General features: G+C 35.9%; 1 protein-coding gene across 1 annotated transcript in view; it reads left to right on the top strand.

Moving 5' to 3' along the window:
* Positions 1 to 20,475, top strand: part of LOC110286552 (amine oxidase [flavin-containing] A) — a 67,313-nt gene that overhangs the window by 18,969 nt on the left and 27,869 nt on the right. Inside the window, exon 3 of the mRNA XM_021152962.3 lies at positions 5,346 to 5,483. Within this exon, the coding sequence (XP_021008621.3) occupies positions 5,346 to 5,483 (138 nt within the window). The remainder of the gene's footprint in view (positions 1 to 5,345; positions 5,484 to 20,475) is intronic.

Here is a 20,475-nt window from a genome sequence, read left to right as displayed (position 1 = left end):
ATGGAATAATAGGTACGTGCCTCCACAACCTATCTATCTTGAAATTAAAATTGAAGGCATTATATGGTAGTGTAAAAGACAAATTAAATATTCTAACTGGATTCACTTTTTAGATGTGATTCTTCTGTCATTTTCTGAAAAATATCTTTAATTTTAAAGATAGTTATTACTTTTCCTTTACTCCCACTTTCCTTGTCATTTAAACTTTTTTGCTTATTAAATAATAACATCAGTCATTCTGCAGATTTTCAGTTAAGAGCAAGTCATATAAAGGAAATGAAATTCCAACATGCCTATCCCAATCTATGTTATTGACTTTAGCTACTTGGCTGTATTGCTCCATTTATATATGTCAGCAGCAGATAGGAATTATTAGTGTCTATTCAGCATAGTACTATATACCTCTTTGGTATTTCTTTCTCATAAGAAAGAAATCTTAGAAATACTTATAAATGGACACTTAGCATTTATATTTCCAATGCCTAGAGGGAGAAAAAGTAAGCTTTAAGAAACAGTTAGGATGGTATTTAGTAGAAAGTTAAATCAAATAATTTTGAGAATTGATTCAAATAACATTATCAATTAGGATAAATTTGAAAGAAGTCATACAAACTATTTTGGATCTTTAAAAAAAAATTAAAATTGATATTCTCACCTGACCTCTTCTGATGGAATTTCTACAATTTCAGAGCAGTATTTTATAATTAAATCATCTATAATTGAGCAGAATCAAATTAATAAAGTTGTAATGCCTGCAATGCCACCACAAGGTCAATGTATTGTTTCCTAATAGATTCCCATGTATGTGGCCTCCTAGGCTGAGTAATATGACCTAAATAGAAAAGAATAAATACAGCCTGATAGAATCCCACATTATACTTCTTAGTGTCTCCCAGCAGAACCCAAGTTACTTCATTGAAGTATTTCTGCATTTTAAAGAAACAGTTTGTGGGATGCCTCACTTTTAAAAATTCTCTCGGATATTACATTCCAAATGTGGTTTCTGCTCCTTCCTCCTATCCTGGCCCCTCTCCCCATTTCCCCGCATTAACTCCTCCTCCTCTCTCTTAGGAAGAGAGCAGGCCTCCCAGGGATATCAACCAAAGATAGCATATCAAGTTGCAATAAAACTAGGCACATTTCACCACACACAATAACAGTAGGAGACTTCAACACCCTACTTGCATCAATGGACAGATCATGGAAACAGAAATGAAACAGAGATACAATGAACCTAACAGAAGTTATGAAACAAATGGATTTAACAGATATCTATAGAACAGTTTATCCTAAAACAAAAGCATATACCTTCTTCTCAGCACCTCATGGCACCTTCTCCAAAAGTGACCATATAATTGGTCATAAAACAGACCTCAACAGATACATGAAGATTGAAATAATCCCATGCATCCTATCAGATCACGATGGACTAAAGCTGGTCTTCAATAACAATATAAACAATAGAAAGTCCACATACTTGAACAACACGCTACTCAATGATAACATGATCAGGGAAAAAAGAAAAGGAAAGAAAAGGAAAGAAAAGAAAAGAAAAGAAAAGAAAAGAAAAGAAAAGAAAAGAAAAGAAAAGAAGAAAGAGAAAGAAAAAAATTAAAGACTTTTTAGAATTTAATGAAAGTGAAGCCACAACATACCCAAACTTATGCAACACATTGAAAGCAGTCCTAAGAGGAAAACTCATAGCTCTGAGTGCCTAGAGCTATGTCCAATACATATGAAGAACTCAAGAAGTTAGACTCCAGAGAACCAAATAACCATATTTTTAAAATGAATACAGAGCTAAAAAAAAAAAAAAGAATTCTCATTTGAGTTATATCAAATGACTGAGAATCACCCAAAGGGTTGTTCAACATCCTTAGTCATCAGGGAAATGCAAATCAAAACAACCCCGAGATTCCACCTCACACCAGTCAGAAAGGCTAAGATGAAAAATGTAGGTGACAGCATATGCTGGCGAGGTTATGGAGAAAGAGGAACACTCCTCCATTGCTGGTGGAATTGCAAGCTGGTACAACCACTCTGGAAATTGGTTTCATGGTTCCTCAGAAAATTGGACATAGCCTGAGAATCCAGGTATACCACTCTGGGCCATACACCCAGAAGATGCTCCATCATGTAATAAAGACACATGCTCCATTATGTTCATAGAAGCCTTATTTATAATAGCCAGAAGCTGGAAAGAACCCAGATATCCCTCAACAGAGGAATGGATACAGAAAATGTGGTACATTTACACAATGGAGTACTACTCAGCTATTAAAAACAGTGAATTTATGAAATTCTTAGGCAAATGGATGGATCTGGAGGATATCATCCTGAGTGAGGTAACCTAATCACAAAAGAACACACATGATATGCACTCATTGATAAGTGGATATTAGCCCAGAAGCACAGAATACCCAAGATACAATTCACAGACCACATGAAGCTCAAGAAGAAGGAAGACCAAAGTGTGGATACTTCTATCCTTCTTAGAAGGGAGAACAAAATACCCATGGAAGGAATTACAGACACAAAGTTTAGAGCTCAGACTGAAGGAATGACCATCCAGAGACTGCCCCACTGGTGATCCATCTTATATACAATCACCAATCCCAGACACGACTGTGGATGCCAACAAGTGCTTGCTGACAAGAGCCTGATATAGCTGTCTCCTGAGATGCTCTGCCAGTGCCTGACAAATACAGAAGTGGATGCTCACTGCCATCCATTGAACTGAGCACTGAGCACAGGGTTCCCAATGAAGGAGCTACAGAAAGTACCTAAGGAGCTGAAGTGCTTTGCAGCCCTATAGAAGGAACTACAATATGAACTAACCAGTATCCCCCAGAGCTTCCAAGGACTAAGCCACCAACCAATGTGTACACATGATGGGATTCATGGCTCCAACTGTGTATGTAGCAGAGGATGGCCTAGTCAGTCATCAATGGGAGGAGAGGCCCTTGGTCCTGTGAAGGTTCTATGCCTCAGTATAGGGGAATGCAAGGACATGAAGCAGAAGTGGTTGAGTTTTTGAGCAGGGGGAGAAGGGAGGGAATAGGGGGTTTTCAGAGGGGAAACCAGGAAAGGGCATAACATTTGAAATGTAGATAAAGAAAATATCGAATAAAAAAAGTGTCAGTAGTCTAAATAAATGTTTGCACATTACACGTCTTTTTTCTGTCTATGTTAAAGTAAGAGAAATCTATTGGTGTTTTATTCTTTAAAACATGTTAGAGACTAAAGAAGCTTCAGGAGACAGTATTGATAGTGAAAGAAAACATGAAGATTGTGATATCCAGATTTAAGAAGTCAAAATAGCACTTCACTACTACTTCTACAGTAGAATGGAAACCATGAGTAACTCTCCTATTGAAATAAGTAAAATGCTAACTAAAATACACTGTTGATCTAAGAGGGAAGTTAGAAATTAGTACATATGGATTTTAAAGTGACATCTCAAAATCAATTATCCAAACTGGTGTGTGTGTGTGTGTGTGTGTGTGTGTGTGTGTGAGAGAGAGAGAGAGAGAGAGAGAGAGAGAGAGAGAGAGAGAGAGAGAGAACCCAGAACATAGTGGACAGGAAATGAATCACTTAGCTAAAACCTCCTGCCTAGAGTACATTTTTTTTTTCAATAAGGAACATAAAAGCAGTTACTTCAGAGAGCTGCTAATATAATTCTCTTTGGTATAACAATTTCTTATTATGCTAAATGCCAAATGCCATGCCAAGGTTCCCTTGCCAACAACTTTAAAAACAAGACTCCCATACAACAACTCATCAAATACTTGGGGTTTTGGTCAGCACTTCAAGACCAACATTCATCCTATACAGAATCTGTCTTGCATTTGTCTTCAAAATACTTTTGAAATCCATTGCTTACTAATATTGTTACTGCTACATCATGGTTGGAACCACTGTCACTTCTAGGCCAAGTTAGTGTTCCCTGTTTTTATTTGTGTCCCTTATTATTAATCATTTTTTAGTATCACAGCAGTGAATGTGAGTCATTGAGATCGAAGTCATGTCTTCGCACTGCTCAAAGCCTTCCAAAGCCCCACCTTCTCACTTAAGTACAAAACCAATGTCTCTCCCGTGTCCTGAGGGACTTTTACTTCACAGATTCTCTGACTGATGTTCTTCCTTATTCATTTTGTTCCAGCTAAGGTAAATATGTGTATGAGGAGAGCTTTTCAACCCTTCTCTTCAGATTATGTTCCATCTTAGAACTAAGTGTAAAGTGCAAGAAAAGTTCATATGGGCTGGTGAGATGGCTCAGTGGTTAAGAGCGCCGACTGTTCTTCCGAAGGTCCCGAGTTCAAATCCCAGCAACCACATGGTGGCTCACAACCATCCGTAACGAGATCTGGCACCCTTTTCTGGAGTGTCTGAAGACAGCTACAGTGTACTTACATATAATAAATAAATAAATCTTTAAAAAAAAAAAAAGAAAAGTTCATATGTGCATTTTCTCCTAGCTTCAAATCTCAGACACTGAAAAGAAACAGTTATCTGGTATTATTAGTGTCTCATAAATCTTTTCTGAGAAAAATATTTCCTACCATTCCACCTATTTCTGCATTTCAAGTACATTGGTTGTTACACAATAAAATATAATCAGATAAGTAAGGGTAAATAAGCATTATGTACACGAAAAAACTGATGCAAACAGTAGAATAGAAGGAAACCTTAGGGAACTTATTGCAAATATATAAAGGAATTGTAGGTTACCAATATTCAATTTGTTGAATAAATCAAATATGTTAATAAAAACTCTAGAAATTGGAGAATTTGTTTAAGAGGGAAAAATAAAATACTTTAGTGCCTGAGAGAATTTACATGTTTGTAAATAATTAGTTATATGGGTATTTTATACTTTGAAATATTATTTTGCCATGATGCATTTTCCCTGGAAATATTTTAAAATATCAGCAGGAGCCAATGAATGTGGGATGACTTAAGATTTCAACTGGTGGAAATCAGGGAGTTCGGGATTAATAAATCCATGGGCAACTCCTATAACAATAATGGAAGAGAAAAATGCACATAATAAGTTAAGTGATTTTCAAAGGTTCTAGATCAGCAGGATGTATTTTAGAGTTTTTTCTGTATTGTATTGTTGAATCAACCTCATCAGTAGCTCTACAAATGGACATGCCTATTGAATTGTCAGACAGTGTTCTCCTGTTTTAAGTGGAAGAGAAAAAAGGTTTTGAATTTCAGGTGTACGTTATAAAGGACATGTGAGGCACAATTAAGTTAGCAAATTAAAAATGATTTTTCATCATGAAAAGGTTTTTAGATTACAAAATTTAGGTAATCTACTTTTTCTCTTTCTTCAGAATGAGCATGTTAAATGGGTAGATGTTGGTGGAGCTTATGTGGGACCAACCCAGAACAGAATCTTACGCTTGTCTAAGGAGCTAGGCATAGAGACCTATAAAGTGAATGTCAATGAGCGTCTAGTTCAATATGTCAAGGTAAGTCTGACGTTTTTATATATATGACCAATACATGAAGATTTTATTTGAGAAAGCTCTTGTTTATTTGTGATTATTCTTGTCTTTTTTAAAATTTATTTTTAAAAATTATTTCATTGTGAATATTCACTTTACATGGTACAGTGTATGTTATATAAGTGTATTATTATCATATAAGCATATTTGGATGTTAAGCATATTTTTTCTCATAGTCTTATACCTCTTTTTTTCCCCCTCCCATTAGCCTTCTTTATTCGTTTAGACAGTTTTGTTTCTACTTTTATAATGTCATAAAATCTAGGAACTACAAATAAGGTAAATTATAATATTTCTCTTTCTTAGATTGTCTTATTTTGGCTAATATAATTGTTGTTTCCAATTTCCTGCATATTTTTGACCTATGTAGTTTTAAAAAACCCTCTTGTTAATGTATATCATGCTTTCTTGTATGACACCTAAGTTGATTCCATAATGTAGTTATTATGAATAATGTTGCAGCTATTATTAATATGTAAGTATCTCTGTGGTGCTTTGATAAGGAGTCGTTTGGGCAAATACCCAGGAATGGTAGATGTGGGCCACATGGCAGGTCTAATTTTAGTTTTCTAAGAGACCTCCACACTGATTTCCATAGTAGCTAGACTATGATTTCCATAGTAGCTAGTTTACGTTCTTACTAAAGTGGTATATATGGATTTCCTTTTGCCCATATTTTCCCCAGGATTTGCTGTTATTTGTTTTTAATGATGGCCATTCTCACTATAGCATGATGGAATCTCAATGTAGTTTTTATTTCTCATCTTTTGTGAACTTATCTGTTAATGTTACTAGTCAGTTTATTGATCAAGTTCTTTTATTTCTTATTGTTAAGAGTTTTTGTATTTTTAAAAATAAACTACAAATATTAATTCTCTATCAGATAGACAGCTTTTTTTCGCACTGAAAATATTGTTTTCATGTTCAGTATATTCTGATCATGGTTTCTTATCCCTTATCTCCTCCCATATTTTATCTCCTGATCCATCCACCTCCACTCTTTCTTCTCTTTTTTTTTTAGAAAACAGATAGATTAAAAAAAAACCAGGATTTAAAAAAAGGAATAGAAAAAAAGCATAAGGAACTCACACACACACACACACATTCACCACGAAAATGCAAAAGCTTAGAAACTGAAATATACAAGTAAAAGATCATTAAGGTAAATCCCCAAACAAATCAACATGAGACAAAAAAAAAATCTACAAAAATACTATTGCTGGTCATGGGGCCTAAACTTAAGTGTGGTTTGTAGACCTGGTTAGATTCCAATGGAGCAAACTAACTTTTTTTGAAAGCATGTGCTGGTTAGAAATAGCTTCTTAGGGATGAGTACTTGTGTAAACTCCAATCTCAGCAGTCTGGCCTTATCTGGCTTAAATCTGTGCAGGCCCAGCAGAAGCATTTTAATTTCACCAGGTTTCCCTTTGTCAGTTGGTGGCATTATTTCCTGAATAACAGGAATTCTATTTAGAAAAATCCCTAAATATACCTAAACCATGAAGTGATTCTCTATGTTACTGTAGCAGTTTTCAAAGTCTCAGATTTTGTATCCTATCTTAGTTACTTTTATATTGCTCTGATAAAACAATGACCAAAGTAAGTTATGAAAGAAAATATTTAATTGGGGTTATGATTTCAGAGAGTTAGTCTTTGATAGTGGAAAAAAAATTTAGGGTGGCAGTTCACCTGGGAGATTACATCCAGAACTGAAAGCAGGAGAGAAAGAGGTGGGCGGGAGGGAGGGAGAGAGGGAGAAACACACACACACAAACACACACACATACACACACACATACACCACACACACACACACACACACACACACACACACACACAGAGAGAGAGAGAGAGAGAGAGAGAGAGAGAGAGAGAGAGAGAGAGAGAGAGAGAGAGAGAAACACATGTGAACACTGGGAATGGTTCAAGTCTTGAAATCTCCAAACCCATCCCCAGTGATGCATGTCCTCCAACAAAGCCACCACTCCAAATCCTTCCCAAAGAGTTCTACGAACTGGGCATCTAGTATTCAAACATATGAGCCTATGAGGTCATTGTCCAAAGTAAATTCTGAGACTCCAGGTAATATTTTAATTGTTACCACTTATAGAATCAAAAGAGAAATTACACACTTCTAAAGTGCAGTGCCATAGAATATATATTTACCATTCTAAAAGGGATGAATCAGGCCATAGCAAAGAAATACTGGACCAAAGAAATATTAAAACCCAGCAGGACAAACTCAAAATTGTGTAGCTCCATGTCTGATGTCAAAGGGCTTAGATAGCTCCACCTTTCCAGCCTTGCTGCAGCAAAGATACAGTTTTTTCTTGGGGTGTTTCCACTCCTTGTATGAAATTCTCCTTAGTAAATATGTCATAACTCTGGCAGCTCTACCATTTTGGAGTTCCAATACTATTCAGGTTTCACATTCACAGCTCTATGAAGTGGCTTGTTAGATCCCCCCTGCTAGGACACTCCTTCTCCACTCCTTGCCTTATCAGCTCTTCTTAGCCCTGGAGGAAGATTACACAACCCTTTTACTTATATTATCCTTCATGATTCTAAAGCCAGAGCCATGAGGACAACATTGCCAAGTTTGACTACTAATTTGGGTTGAACCCAACATCTTAGAATTACATTTGTAGTGCCTGTGATTTGTCATTGATTTTAAGGAACAGAAATTTCCTTAGGACTTTTCTTTTTATAAGTTGGAAGCTTAGTTGAATGGGCTAGAAATCTGAGGACATCCCTTCCTTTATCCAAATGCAGATCAGGCCTTGCCTTGATCTCATCACCTCTTTCAGCAAAAGCCTTGGCTCCAAAAGTTTCCTAGTGCTCTTTTCTCTTCAAACTATATTTTTTGCTCCCCTTGTTATTTTTCACAGTAGACTTGCTTAAGAGTGATTACTCATAACCAGGCAGCAGAGTCAATATTATGCTGCATTGAAATCTCCTGTCAAAGAAATTAGTATATTAAGTTTCAATTTAGCCTTAAGCAAATATTTAGCACAAAAGCAGAAAGTTATTACATTCTTTGCCAAAATACCACAAGAATGGTTTCTAGCCTATTTGCTCATATTGCTCTCCTCTGAAGTCTCTTAAGCTAGGCTTTCATGGTTCATATAACTTTAAGCACTGTTGTAGACCACAATCCTACTAGGGTGACATATTAAGCCCTACTTATAGTTTATGGTTCTCATAGGCTCATATATTTGAATACTTGGTCCAAAGTTGATGAAATTATTTGAGAAGGAATAAGAGGTATGGCTTTATTGAAGAAAGTGTGTCACTGGGGTTTCTAAAAACTTGTGCCATCTCCAGTATCTCTGCTTCCTACTTCTAATCAAGATTTGAATTCTCAGTTGTTCTTGCCACCAGCCTTTGATCTGTCACTATGCATTCTAACCTTTTGAAATGGTAAAACCAACTAAATGCTTTCTTTTATAAGTTGTCTTAGTCATGGTGTTTTGTCTAGTAGCAATAGAAAAGTAACTATGATACCTACAGTAACTCTCCCAGGATTTACCCCACTCCCCTTCCTAATACATTTGCATCCCAAAGGGGATGGAGTTGCTTAGACAGACAGATGAACAAAGACAGGCAAGGAGGTACACACACATACACACACACATAAACACACACACACTCACCCCTATGCAATCTTCCATAGTCCCAAGCAACTCCTGAGTCATGTAAGAGCCAGTTAGTTTTAAAGACCCCAAAGAACATAATTTGAGGCCACATTAGCTTTTAACTTGGTGCTTCTCCTGCATTCTCACCAAGCATGTCTTTGAATACCTTGTTCCTTTGTTTTGTGTTTGGCTTTTCCTTTTGGAAAATATGCTTTGGTGGTGCATTTCCTAGTGTTTGAAGAAGAGGTTGTTTAAATTCAGTTCCTTAGATCTACCTAAGGAACAATAGCTTTTGCCACTGTTATTGTTTCTCACGGAAGCCAAACATGTAGTGACTGGAACCTAGAAAAATGCTTGAGAAATTAACTTTCCAATCTGTTATTGTACGCCACTTCCTGAACCTATGTGGGAGGGGCTCATTTACATATACAAAATGACAGGATTTCCACACCAGTCACCACACCTCTTTGCAAAAGACACATCTCCACTAACTGCATACAGGGGAGTCAAAGCATTAGGAGTTTCCTAGGACACTTGGGATTTGTTCACAGTGATGTTCAACCAGTACGTCAGGAATCTTTGGAAACCTGATAAACATGTAGTTTGAGATGCCTAGGGGTGCATGACAATAACACATTTGAGAAAATAAACAAGTAGCCTTTGGAAATATTGAGCACCTGTGGATTAAGAGAAGATCAAGAAATATTAAGAGGTTTTACAAAATGGTGACAGCTAAAGGTATATCTCAGGGGCAGAGCATTTGCATAGTATGTATGAGATTCAATCACCAACATCATTAAAAATTATATAAAATATTTTAAAATATTGGCTTTATTAGGCCATAGTTAAAAGAGTTTTCTAAGTTCTCATTTCTGCAAACATGACATTTTCCTAATAACAGTAAGAATAATAACAGCTACCATTCATGGAAATTTTTTACATTTTCATATCTAATGTGAAGAAGGAAACCAAATCCTTTATGCTTAACTATTTAAACAGCCATGCAATTTAATTGGTAACTGTGAGAATTAACCTGAAAACTAACTTAGCAGACTTAGCCATAGTACTTCTTTCTTTCAATGAGTCAAGTACTGAATAACCTTTATTGTTCCTAGAGGCTAATAATAAAGGACTAAGTTCTTTTGTGTATTAACTCATTATATTCTTACATCTGCTCCATTAGGTTGTCCTGATTTTCCCCATTCTACAGAAGAAAAAAAAAGAAACTAAGATTCAGTGAGGTAGAGTGATTTGACAATAAGAGTAATAACAGTCTATTAATCCCTGAAAACATGTTCTTTATTACTTCACTATATATTCTAGAAAATGAAACTGAGTCAGTGATTAGAAAAGCAACAGGCCTTCGATATTTGTAAGATATCTCACCATCATTTTTTTAGTGAAGACTAGCTGATCAATAAGCAAATACCAACTGTATCTGTTAGTGAAAGACCATTTTTTTCACTTCCTGACTGTCAGTTTCACAATACTTTTATATAGTTTAAATATTGAAAATTTGCAGTTATGTACTCAGCTAAGGACTTTCTAGTTTCCTAATTATGCCCATTTGTAAGATTTTAACAGAGGCATGTGGTAATTCAATGTCACCCCGCCTCTGTCTCTCTCTCTCTGTCTCTGTCTCTCTCTGTACCTTACTGATTTAGCTATACTGAGTGGCCAGTAGGACTCAGGGATCTGCCTGTCTGTCCTCCCAATGCTGAGATTTAGATAGTAAGGGAAACATTGGATATTAAATGCTTATTGGAGTGATTAATTACTCATATTTGTAAATAAGATGATCCACTATTACATTTGTTTTTTTGGGGGGGGGGTTGTTTGTTTGTTTTGTTTTTCGAGACAGGGTTTCTCTGTATAGTACTGGATGAATGAGTTCCATTTAATTATAGAAGCCTTTTATTAAATTTTGCGGTGTATAGTGAAGGATGTGGTGAGGGAACACCCAGATAGGATCAACACAAACATTTTCAGGACAAACTTTGATACAGAATTGACATATGCATTCTCAATTTCTCCCTACTTTTCACATCCTCTCTAAATAAAACTAGAGTCAGAAATATGCGGCAAACATTTACTTTTAAAGAGTGGTGTGATAAAGCTTTATTTGAAACTTCAGAAGCTTTCCTGATAGTAACAGCCTGGTAAACATTTTTCCCTAGTGCTGGATTTTCTATTCTGCTTATGGCTATTTACTCCCGGTTTCTGAACTCAAACGCTTTTCAGAATGTGTGTGTTCTAGAATACTAAGTACATGCTTTGCTAAGAGATGAGATTTGTTTCAGCCAAAATGTCTTGTAGAAGACAAAAGCTTTTATGTTACTTTGTCTCAATGCTTACTAATATGACCTTGCTTCGGACCCTTGGTTTACAAGTGTTTCTTTTGAATAAGGGACATTTAATTTTAAGATTATTTAGCATCTTTTATATAGGAATTGATAGCACATATTTCTTTTGTTTGAAGAGAATGTTGGATTTTCATTTTCAACCCCTTTCAGACAGAAACAACAACAACAAAAAAAAAACACTAAAGGAATGTTGTTTATCCCTTTTACTTATCTAAATGTATCCTTTGTAAGTCTGTGATACTATTATTCCCTTCCAAATGCAGTGTGCTTATAGATGCTTTAACTCATTTGGATTTCCCATTTATAAATAGATTTTTTTGAAACAGGCTAAGATATGTAATATTATTAGTTTGATCTATCAAATATAAAATATAAATATATATGCAGGAAGTTCCTGTAAATTGTCCTGAGTAATACACACACACACACACACACACACACACATTTTCAAAATCCTTAATTTGTTGCTTATGGATTCGCAGAAATTGAGATGACAGAATTATGTTTAAAGTTTTACACAGGGCTAAGAGTAGGGGTAGCTCAAGGGTAGATCTGGGTTTTCTCACCACAATGAAAACAAAGGCCACTATCAATTTCTCATAGAGGCTCCGTTCTATGTTCTATATATTTAGAGTACCACTAAAAATTGGTTTCTACAATATAAATGCTCTACTCAAAGTGGCAGCCTATAATATATCAAAGCAAGGTTAGGAGATTTTTCTATCATTCCTTAACATTTTAGGTGTATGATCAAAACATGTTTGAACTTCTTAAAGAACTCATAAAAATATAGTTAGAAAAGAAAAGTAAAAAAAAGAAAAAGGAAGAAAAAATGCTTTCCTTTTCCTTGCTTTCTTCCTTCCTGTTTCCTTCTCTGTAACCCCTACCCTCATCCTACAAGACATAAACAAACAGCAATCAAAAGGCTCAATATTTGATCCTAACTTTTCAAGCTTTTGCCCAGTTGCATTGTAACTATTGATACCTGAAAAATACTCCAATGTCTTATGAATCTCATTCTTATTCCATTCTGGGCACTTCCTGAAGAAGAAAAGTTCAGCTGTCCCATGAATGAATACATGTTGGTTTCACCAGAAAGTGATTTCTGTCATTCCCCAGTACTCTGACAAGATTGCTGTTACAATGTAATTCTCTGTCTCAGGTATCGACTTTTCACCTCTAAGTCAAATTTAAAAAAGAATAAATAGTTTTGGAAAGCTTAGTCTCAGCATTCTAGTGACTAATTCTACTGAGATAAGAAAACAGTTTTAAGAATGATGTTAGTTCAGGGTCTTATGAAAATAACAGAAAAAGATAGTTGTGAAAGCCTCACTAATAACTATCCTTTTAAAATAGAATTTGAAATAAGGACACAAATAATAATAATAATACCAAAACCTGATGTTTGGGTAGTTCAGCACTATTTCTATAAAACTGCATTTTATTTTTTGTTTTGCATTTGAGTTTCATGAAATCAGAAGAAAATCCTCAATCGAACCATACAAATATTCTCTAGTATTAACTACCACTCAGTATAATGCATAGCTTTGCCTTGAAGGCTATGAAAATAAGTATTTTTTATTCAAGAAGATTGTTCTCATCTTAACACTTTCAAACAAAGGGGTTAATTACTAAACTCTTCCATTCCATTTCATTCCCATACCTTTCCTGTAACTCACAGGCCTCACATGTGACTCACAAGCTGAGATTTAATTTTGTGTGTTTGTCAAAGTGCTCTGTGGTCTAGTTTCCATAGCTATATCCAGGAGGTAAATGTCTAAAATATAATCATACTTCAGAGACAATAGGAGAGAATCAATTTTGTACACTTTCTGGCTAGTGTGATAAAAGTAGACACTGGAGCACAGAAATGAGAGTAGTTGCTAATCGATTATTTGATTATTTGGGTACTTACTAATGGAATAGTCTTGAACACCTGTGGCAATTTAAAAACATACTTCTCTGATGTTCAAATACTAGGAAGATTGTACTGATACTCCAAGCATAATCTTCATATGTTACACCATCAATGCCTCCATCATCGTGATACTAGAATAACCAGTGAAGTAACTTCTTCCAGTCCAGGGGCAAACTTTCATCTGCCCTATCACTCGAACAGATAACATTGACATATTCAGTTAACCGTCTAGCTAAAAATTCTATTCCACCTTTGTTGTTGTTTTTTGGTTTTTGTTTTTTTGGGTTTTTTTTTTTTTTGGCCTTCTTTGACACACTTTCTTACTTGGTTGGCTTGTGACAAATAGGTAAATACTCATGGCAGAGATTCTGTACAGAGTCCACTAGATATGGATACCATTTCAGTTTATTTCAATTGTCCTACTCAGTGTAATGGAACAATTACACTGTCCAAAAGGGTTAAATGTAATGTCTTCTTACAGGTTATAGGTAGAAGCTAAATTGTTCTGGCTATCATTGCTATTCTTTCATCTCATGTTTTCTCATACTATTTCAGTCTCCTGCCAGTGGTAGCCAGAATGTGAAAAAATAACATCTAGGGAAATATTTTCTGAGTGTTTGCTGTCTGAAGAACATCAGTCTAAAAAAATACACTGTAGAAATTTGGTAGTCAGATACATTTTGGAAGTACTCCATATTCTAAACTCATATTAGAGAGTCAAGATTCTCATTAGCAAATTAGAAATCTGAGTCAGGCAATAAAAAAGGTTACTTCACTATAAGCCAAGAATTCCCAGATTTATGACCCTAGAGCCCATTTTCACATAGCATTTGGAAAGATTAGTGTGAGAAATGCTAATGTATGAAAAGATTTTAGAGAATTACATTCCCAAAGGGACTAAGTCTTTCTCCTTTTAAGTTCTAGTCAATATGATAGTAATGTTGGGTAAATTTTGTATGTGGAACTGATACTAAAAGCCAGTGCTGAGTTAACATTTCATAGGTTTTTATTTTGGGAGAGGTGGGTGGTACAGAAAGAGGAACTCATTTGTGTTGAAAATGACCAGACATTTTCTGGGAAAAGTAGATGTGATACAAACTAGGCTGTAAAAAGCAGTCACTTCATTTCCCCCTTTGTACCTTTATTTAACAAACATTTATTGGAATTCTGCTAGTCATAAGACAGTGTAAGTATAGCATTATAAACATTTGAAGCATTGTTTTCTTTGGTGCATTGAGCATAATCTTGAAAGTTAGTCCATATAAAAATCAGTGAGCCTGGCCAAGGTCAGCGGCAATGTTCTTGTCATTCATCAGAGGATCACAAGGAGCTTATGACTCACAAGGAGTTTATGACCTAGGTACCTAGGTGGGATTATTGAGACCACATATTTCCAGATCATTGTTTGCTCAGAACTATATCTTCCAGATCTAGGAGTAAGCCTGGTAAGTTCTTATATTTTGGTTGTGAGCCTAGCCTTTAACAGCTGAGCCATCTCTCCAGCCCAGAGCCTGGTAAGTTCTTAAAGGAGGATCCAGATCAGTGACTTTGCAGGACTGATTTGCCAACTCTTAGTAACATGGAGCGTGATGGAATGGTAGGTGGCATGAGGCAACCTGAACTAAGAGCATAGAGACGTGAACTCCATTCTATCTGTTAGGCACTAATAGGGTTTAAACACAATGTATATACACATACACACATACACATGCCTCTCTACAAGTATGGTAAAATTACTATAGTATAAATGATTGAATATCTTCAAAGGTATATATATATATATATAGTTCAGCACTATTTCTATAAAACTGCATTTTATTTTTTGTTTTGCATTTGAGTTTCATGAAATCAGAAGAAAATCCTCAATCGAACCATACAAATATTCTCTAGTATTAACTACCACTCAGTATAATGCATAGCTTTGCCTTGAAGGCTATGAAAATAAGTATTTTTTATTCAAGAAGATTGTTCTCATCTTAACACTTTCAAACAAAGGGGTTAATTACTAAACTCTTCCATTCCATTTCATTCCCATACCTTGCCTGTGAGTTACAGTTATGTGTATATATATATATATATATATATATATAACTTATAAAATCATCCAAAGCTACCCAAATTTTATTACCTTATGGTGCATCTTACATATGATGATATAGTATTATCTGGGGGTAGTGAAAGCAAGAGAATTATAAGTAACTCAGAACAGCTTACGATATTCACAGCTTATAATATCTTTATTCAGCATAGTTTCTCATTTCAATATTTTAGATCAGATAATTATTTATCATAGAGGGCTGTTCTTTTAATTATAAGGTGTGTGACATCATCCCGTGCCCAGTTGTAACAATTGTAACAATCAAGACTATCTGCCAACATTAACAAATATACCTAGGGAACAAAAATCTCCCTTGGTTGACAACCCTTATGTAGTCTAATAGTATTGATCATTCTAAGTTAATGAAGTCTAATTTTTCTAAAACTCTAGATAGCCAAATAAAATGCTGTTAAAATGGCTTACCTATGTATCCTCTAATGTCTCAAGTACTTAAACATAAGGGACTCAATTATAAGCTTCTATGGGACTTGGTATAAGGTAGATAGAATCTCCCTCAAATGCTCAAAAGATCCAAGTGATTACAATATGACACTTTATTGGTCCTGGTATATAGAACCTGAAGACTGTGTTATGGAAAGACCCTGGTTCATATTAAACCACACAAGTAGTGGTTTAGGAGACAAATCTTTAAGATAAGGATTAAAAAACAATAATCCCACAAATGAAGAATGATAGAATCTCAACAACTACATACAGGTTAATAGAATAGCAACAGCCAGGAGGAGGGTTCTGAGAGAAATGAAATGACTTGTTAGTTTTCATTTTAGTGCTGTTTAAGATAATTTTTAAAAAATATTTTTTATTACGTATTTTCCTCAATTACATTTCCAATGCTATCCCAAAAGTCCCCCATACCCTCCCCCCCTACTCCCCTACCCACCCATTCCCACGTTTTGGCCCTGGCTTTCTCCTGTACTGGGGCATATAAAGTTTGCATGTCCAATGGGCCTTTCTTTCCAGTGATGGCCGACTAGGCCATCTTTTGATACATATGCAGCTAGAGTCAAGAGCTATGGGATACTGGTTAGTTCATAATGTTGTTGAACCTACAGGGTTGCAGATCTCTTTAGCTCCTTGGATACTTTCTCTAGCTCCTCCATTGGGGGCCCTGTGATCCATCCAATAGCTGACTGTAAGCATCCACTTCTCTGTTTGCTAGGCCCCAGCATAGTCTCACAAGAGACAGCTATATCAGGGTCCTTTCAGCAAACTCTTGCTAGTGTATGCAATGTTGTCATCTTTTGGAGGATTATGGGATGGATCCCTGGATATGGCAGTCTCTAGATGGTCCATCCTGTTGTCTTAGCTCCAAACTTTGTCTCTGTAACTCCTTCCATGGGTGATTGTTCCCAATTCTAAGAAGGGGCAAAGTGTCCATACTTTGGTCTTCGTTCTTCTTCAGTTTCATGTGTTTTGCAAATTGTATCTTGTATCTTGGGTATACTAAGTTTCTGGGCTAATATCCACTTATCAGTGAGTACATATCATTTGAGTTCTTTTGTGATTGTGTTACCTCACTCAGGATGATGCCCTCCAGGTCCAACCATTTGCCTAGGAATTTCATAAATTCATTCCTTTTTAAGCCATGGAAAGAACAGTTCTCTTTGGATTTTAGAAGTAACATAGCCATCCTATGTGCTCATTAATTTCACAAAGCTGTGCTTTTGAGGGCAGGGAGATAGTTAAGTATTAGAGAACTTGTTTAGAATGTGCAAGACTGGTGGGAGGTTACCACAGGGTAACCCATATCAGGGTCCTTTTGATTAACATTTCCCTGATGACTAAGGTTGTTTGCAGCCCCATGGGAGGAGCAATAGTGTCAACAGGCTAGACCCCCCCCCCCGATCTCCCGGGGACTGGACCACCAACCAAAGAGTACATGTGGAGTGACCCATGGTTCTAGCCACATATGTGTCAGAGGATGGCCTTGTTGGACATCAGTGGGAGCAGTGGCCCCTGGGCTTGAGGTGGTTCGACGCCCCAGTGTAGGGGAATGCCAGGGCTGGAAGAAGGGAGTTGGTGGGTAAGTAGGTGGGGGAGCATGCTCATAAAGGCAGAGGTGGGGGGATGGGATAGAGGGTTTCCAGAGGGAGACCTGGAAAGGGGATAACATTTGAAATGTAAATAAAGAAAATATACAATAAAAGAAAAAAAATGTGCAAGACTCTGCATTGAATCTGTAGTATGCATAGGTAGGTATGTAGGTAGATAGATAGATAGATAGATAGATAGATAGATAGATAGATAGATAGAAAGATAGAATCATTGAATGAAGTTTAGAATAATAATTATCAAATTGTTCTACAGAGTTGCAATCTTTAGTATAAGGTCTCATTGTCATTTCTCTTCTGAACCATCAGACCTAATGATTTGGAAGTGTCATGGCAGACAGAGATGATAACCTCTACATAAATAATTTGAGCATAAGTCTCTTAAGATTTGATTTTTTCCCTTTGAAATAGTCTTGTATAGCCCAGGCTCTTTTTGAACTTACGATCTTTTATGAAGAGCATTTTAGCCAAGAGTTTGATGTTACCCTGGGTAATAGAGAGAGAGCATCTTTCAACCCCTTTTTCAGAGTCACCAAAGTGAGTAAGAATATGGTAGCACACACATATAATCCTAACTCTTAGGAGGTAGAGACAGGAGAATTGTGAATTTGAGGTTAGTCTGTACTACATTAACAAGACTTTATCTAAAAAATCAGCTATTATCAAAAAGACAAAAGTATTGCATAAGGACAAAAGGCATCAGAACCCTCATACATTGCTAGGAAAAAACCTGAAAAATAGTGCAGCCACTTTTGGAAAATAGTTTAGCGATTCTTCAAAATACAGTGGGGGAGAATAGAGAATGACTATCAATGAGTCAGAGTTTCTTCATAGGGTGGAAAAAAAGTTATAAATTTGGATATACTCATGGTTACACACAATACCAAAATCCACTGTATTGTAACTTTAAAAGGATAGATTATGAGGTATGTGAATGATAGGTCAATATGCCTACTAAACAGCTGTATATCATCCCAATATTTCCATCTTTCAACTACCCTTTTCTCCTAAATTAATGGCATTTAAAGTGAAAGAGGAAAATACTTTTAAAAGACTGTCCTGCCAGTGATCTTTAGTTACCCAAGAGACTACAGGGGAAAAAATTCCAAAGGTAATATTCTTTCTATCTTAATTCCTGGGGAAGGATCACCTAAACATTTATTTAAGCCTCTTCAGTCTTGTTGTAAGAGCATCATTTATACCTTAGTGTGAATCTTCTTTTTCTACAGTCTGAGATACTCATCTTAGGTATCAACTGTGTTAACTGGTTGTTGTGCAAATCTTGAAATGGGGGGATAATATGATAAAGACTAGTTCATGAGCAAAATGCAGAAGTTCTATGAGATGTAGACCACAGTTTCATACTCCTGAACAGAGAGAACAGAGACAAAAATGTAAACTATAGCACTGTATAAATATAACAACAAAATGAAATGGTATATAAGTTGCCTAGGGAAATAGAAAATGTTTGGTTGAGGAAAAAAGAAAAGGTTGAGGATGGAACCTTTGAAGGCTCAGTGGATCAAAGAATAGGGAGAAAATGTTGGGCAAGTAGGTGGATATTTGGGAAAACCAACACAGTTCACTGGGGTGCACCAGATGCTGCAAAATGCTAATGGTATAGACAAATTCATACCTTCAGCTCTGACTATAAGAAGCTCACTGGTTATCTTAGGGGAATAGGACTCTGAATTTTGGTGAGAGGGATAGAAGTCAAATTTTAGGAAATAAAACTGTGAAAAGAAATAAACCTCTTTGAGCTTGATAGGGATATAGGTGTGAATGGCTCAGTAGAAGACTGTGAGCCAAATATGTTGAGTTCTTGGTTGTGAAGAAAATCAAGAAGGAAAAATGGGAAGAGAATGACAATTTAAAGAGAGATGTTTCCATGTAAACTGTGCAAGCATTTCTCAGTAAAATGGAAGTTATTTATGTTTGAGGAGAACTTGGCTCCTTGCATTCAGAAGCAGTAAGAAAGTTAACTCTTAAAACAGCATAATGCTGTTATCTAAATTAATGATTTTATTTTAGATTATTTCCTTATTTACTACTGCATTATGAACTGTAGGGAAATTTTTCCTAATAGGTTTTGCTACAAAACAGTGATGCAAGCAAGCCCCAAGGAATTCATACGGGTTGGAAAAGCCCCCAAGGAATTCATAAGGGTTGGAAAAGCATGTTCCCAAGCCAATCCAAAAGCTATTTGTTTTCTAGATGATTAAAGAAAGTTTTTTTGGCGGCCTCCCAGTTACTTAAAATACTATGATTGTCCTCACTTCCTTTTGGTTAACTAAAGTATGAAGGTATAAATAAGAAAACTTTTTCCATGTGCCAGTCAGTAAGTGCTACTTGCTTAGTATAAATTTAGCTCATCTTGCAGTTTATGGGAGCCATAAACTATCATGTCCTGTTAGTAACATCCTATTATTATGAGCATTGAGAGATTAAAGATGTGATTTCTCAAATGAACTTAAATATTTGGAAGTATGATTCTAGAAACATTGTGTTCTACTCAACACAAGTAATTTCTGCTATGTCAGTCCTCAGAGATTAAGGCTATTTTGGAAAATAGTATGGTTTTAGAATATAGGTAGAAAATGAACAGTTGTTACTCTAGATTTTTTATTTCCTTTTATTTTTAAAAAGTAATAGTTATTTGGAAGCACTGTTTTAGAGACCCTTCAGGTAATGAAGGTGTGTTCTTTTCTTTATTAGATATTTTCTTTATTTACATTTCAAATGCTATTCTGAAAGTTCCCTATACCCTACCCCCACCCTACTCCCCAACCCACCCACTCCTACTTCTTGGCCCTGGTGTTCCCCTGTACTAGGGCACATAAAGTTTGCAAAACCTAGGGGCCTCTCTTCCC

This window comes from Mus caroli, unplaced genomic scaffold, assembly GCF_978045245.1.
Source record: "Mus caroli unplaced genomic scaffold, Mus_caroli_1 scaffold_5, whole genome shotgun sequence".
Lineage (NCBI taxonomy): Eukaryota > Metazoa > Chordata > Mammalia > Rodentia > Muridae > Mus > Mus caroli.
This window is presented reverse-complemented; position numbering and strand designations above follow the sequence as displayed.